The sequence below is a fragment of the Mus pahari genome, chromosome 1 (genome assembly GCF_900095145.1).
Source record: "Mus pahari chromosome 1, PAHARI_EIJ_v1.1, whole genome shotgun sequence".
Classification (NCBI taxonomy): domain Eukaryota; kingdom Metazoa; phylum Chordata; class Mammalia; order Rodentia; family Muridae; genus Mus; species Mus pahari.
In genome coordinates, this window is record NC_034590.1 from 3,100,876 (window position 1) to 3,104,495 (window position 3,620).

The following is a 3,620-nucleotide window of genomic DNA, read 5'->3' on the forward strand; positions in this document are numbered from 1 at the left end:
AACTATGGCTACCTCCTCTCCGTGGATATGAAGTGCCATGATGCTCTGCATTTCCTCTTAGTACACCTAAGTAGACAAACTCTCAAATTCTAGGAATTTTGGTATGTTGAAGGGATATTTGATCACTTCCTGTAGGAAGTGAAGCTTACTGTTACACAAAGGAGAAACATTCAGATATACATCTTAGTCGTTTTTAGTATTTTCAACCTTTATACATGTAAGATTGTATGTTGAGCACATTCCATTTCAGGTCCCCATCCCTACCTCTGCTTTTGGCTAGACATGCATTACTGCTAGGTTCCATCCCGGCTTCACTGTTGTTACATTTTCTTTTCCATTATCAGGCTGTGACATGTCTAACCCTGATGTCATCCCAAGACTGGAGAGTGGGGAAGAGCCATGGACATCGTTTGCAAGTCATGTCTCCTTAGGTGAGTTTCTGACTTTAGACAGAAAGCCAAAAGAATCAGGTAGTGTCACATATCATTGAAATGTTTTAAAGGTTCCTCACTTTTGAAATGACAATCTCGCCCACAATACTTAAAGCACAATTCTGAGCTGGGCACGTTGGATACAACTGGAGTGCTGGAATTTCAGGGTGAAACCACCCGACTCAACCAAGACATGTAAGAAAACATTTTTTAGGTTTATGTGTATTTCTGTGTATGTATATTTTGCCGGCATGTATCTATGTGCACTACTGGTGTCTGGGGCCAGAAGAGGGTGTCAGATTCTTAGGAACTAGAGTTTTGAACAGTTATGAGCCACAATATGGATGCTGGGAACTTAACCTGGGTCCTCTGCAAGAACTCTTTCCAGTCCCCTGCACATTCCTTTCAATAAGGAACAACTGCTCTCCAGTCTATATTTTATGAAATAAAGATTTGCTGCTAAGCTTGGTGGTGTATGCCTATAATTCTAGTACTTGAGGAGCTGAACTGGAGGATTGCCATGCATTTGAGGCCACCCTGATCTACCTAATGAGTACGAGAATCAGAGCGGCATAGTAATACTCTCAAAAAAAAATTCAAACAAGGGTGCTGGAGAGATGGCCTAGACGTTAGGAACACTGGCTGTTCCTTAGAGAATCTGTTTCTAGCACCCACTTGGTGGTTCACAACAAGTAGTAACTACACTTCTAGGGGATCCAATACCATCTTCTCACATTCTTGGGTACCAAGCACACATGTAGTGCACATATATACATGCAGGTAAAACACATGAAATAAAATCATTTCTAATTTTAAAAGTTCTAAGCAGTTCAGGGTTAGTGTTGGTACATAACAAGTTTGAATCAAGCCTGGACTGTGTGAAATCCTGTTACATTTCGAAAACTGCTTGTCGTCATTGGAATGACTTTCTAGTTGGTAATTAAACGCAAGTTTTGAATAGCGTTTGATAAGAAGAAGCCTGTGTAGGCCTTTGCCGCCGTCGCCGCCGCCGCCAGCTGGAGGTTTTCTATTTTTATTTGTTTTGCTTTGTAACTTGGAAGTGGTTTGCTCTAGGTCTTCTGCACGTTAGACTGTTTTATATAATTTTTTTCCCTTGGAAATTCACTAGTTGTTATTCTTTCCTAGGGGAAAACTGGAAATCAAGAGAGTTTTTAATGAAATTCAAGGAACATGAAGATAAATATTCTAGATCATTTTTAATATTAACTATAGACAATGAGCAATCCTGTTAATTCCATACTTAGGGTCACCTAAGTATGACATTCATGAAAATATTTTAGAAAATGTTTCAGAATTAATCAACTGTAATCTAAACCCTGCAAGAAAGAGATTCAGTAAGTATGATTGCTGTGTGAAATCACACCCAAATCCTATGCAAGATGCGGGACATCCTGACATCAAACCCCACTCTCGGAGTGTCGAGTCCTGCAGTCATGGGGGTGCACTTGTGCAGCCTGAGAAGGCAGCAACTGCAGCACAGTTATCTGAATGTAAGGTCTATGAGAAATCATTTCTTAGAAAGCGAAGCTCAGTTACATTCAGCAGTGTATAGAGAGGAAAATCCATTTATATATAACAAAAAGAAAAGGGCAGCAAATTCCCAAAAGCAACAAACATGCACTGAACGTGGGAAACCCTTCTGCAGGAGGTCAGTGTTGGTTCTGCACGTGGTGATTCACGTGGAGGAAAAGCCTTCCCCGTCATCAGTGTGGAAGCGCATTTAGAAGGAAGTCACGTCTCACTGACCATCAGAGAACTCACACGGGAGAGAAGCCCTTTGTGTGCAATGAGTGTGGTAAGTCCTTCCGCCTAAAGACAGCCCTCACGGATCACCAGAGAACACACACACACACACACACACACACACACACACACACACGGGAAAAGTCCTACGAATGCCTTCCGACTGAAATCACACCTTATTCGTCATCAGAGAACACACACAGGGGAAAACCCGTATGGCTGCAATGACTGTGGCAAATCTTTTTGCCAAAAGAACTCTGTCCCTCCATCAAAGAATTCATACAGGGGAGAAACCCTACATTTGTAAAGAATGTGAGAAATCTTTTCACCAAAAAGCAACTCTCACTGTCCACCAGAGGACTCATACAGGGGAGAAGCCCTATATCTGTAATGAGTGTGGGAGATCATTCTCCTAGAAAACAACACTTGCTCTTCATGAGAGAACTCATAAAGAGGAGAAGCCCTATGTGTGTAATGAATGTGGGAAGTCCTTCTGCCAGAAGACTACTCTTGTTGCACATCGGAGGACACATACAGGGAAGAAATCTTTCGAATGTCCTTATTGTGGGAAGGCCTTTAGGATGAAATCCTACCTCACTGATCATCACAGAACCCACACAGGAGAGAAACCATATGAATGTAGTGAGTGTGGGAAATCATTCATCCAGAAAACAAACCTCAATCTATACCAGAGGTACTGGGAAAAACCCTATGTGTGTAGTGAGTGTGGGAAGGCCTTTTGCCTTACTGTCCACCAGAAAATCCATACAGGGCAGAAGTCCTACGAGTGTCCTCAGTGTGGGAAAGCTTTCAGCAGGAAGTCCTACCTCATCCATCATCAAAGAGCTCATACAGGAGAGAAACCCTATAAATGCAGTGAATGTGCAAAGTGCTTTCACCAGAAGACAAATCTCATTGTTCATCAGAGAACTCACACGGGTGAGAAGCCCTATGCATATAATGACTGTGGCAAGTCCTTTAGTTATATATGTGCATTTGTATACTTTTATGTTTTAAGCATGTTTTATCATACATCTTTTTAATATGCTTTTGCATTTTAAATGTGTCAGTGCATTGTTTTTAACATTCCATTTTAAGAATACATTTCAATTTCTAATGTTGGAAATATTTATTTTTTAATGATATTGTTATAAAAATACCACTATGTTCTCGTATATGTCTTTTGGTGATTGTATATATGTGTGTGCTTCTAATTACTTCATACCAAACACTGGAATTTTTCTTGCCAACATGTAGGTCTTTTTAGTTATGGTACATGCTCGAGTGTATATCAGATTTTCCCCAAAATGATTCCATTCTTTTTTTTTTTTTTTTTTTTTTTTTTTTTTTTTTTTTTTTATTATTATTATTATTATTTTCTTTATTTGCATGCCAAATTATGTAATGTAGCCAAACTTCATTTTC

At 39.9% G+C, this 3,620-nt stretch overlaps 1 protein-coding gene across 1 annotated transcript in view; it reads left to right on the forward strand.

The window, feature by feature from the left end:
- The first annotated feature begins 1,831 nt into the window (after nucleotides 1-1,831).
- Nucleotides 1,832-3,620, forward strand: part of LOC115062693 (zinc finger protein 567-like) — a 28,960-nt gene continuing 27,171 nt past the window's right edge. The window contains 3 exon segments of the mRNA XM_029532418.1: nucleotides 1,832-1,942; nucleotides 2,205-2,293; nucleotides 2,473-3,168. Of these exon segments, the coding sequence (XP_029388278.1) occupies nucleotides 1,832-1,942; nucleotides 2,205-2,293; nucleotides 2,473-3,168 (896 nt within the window).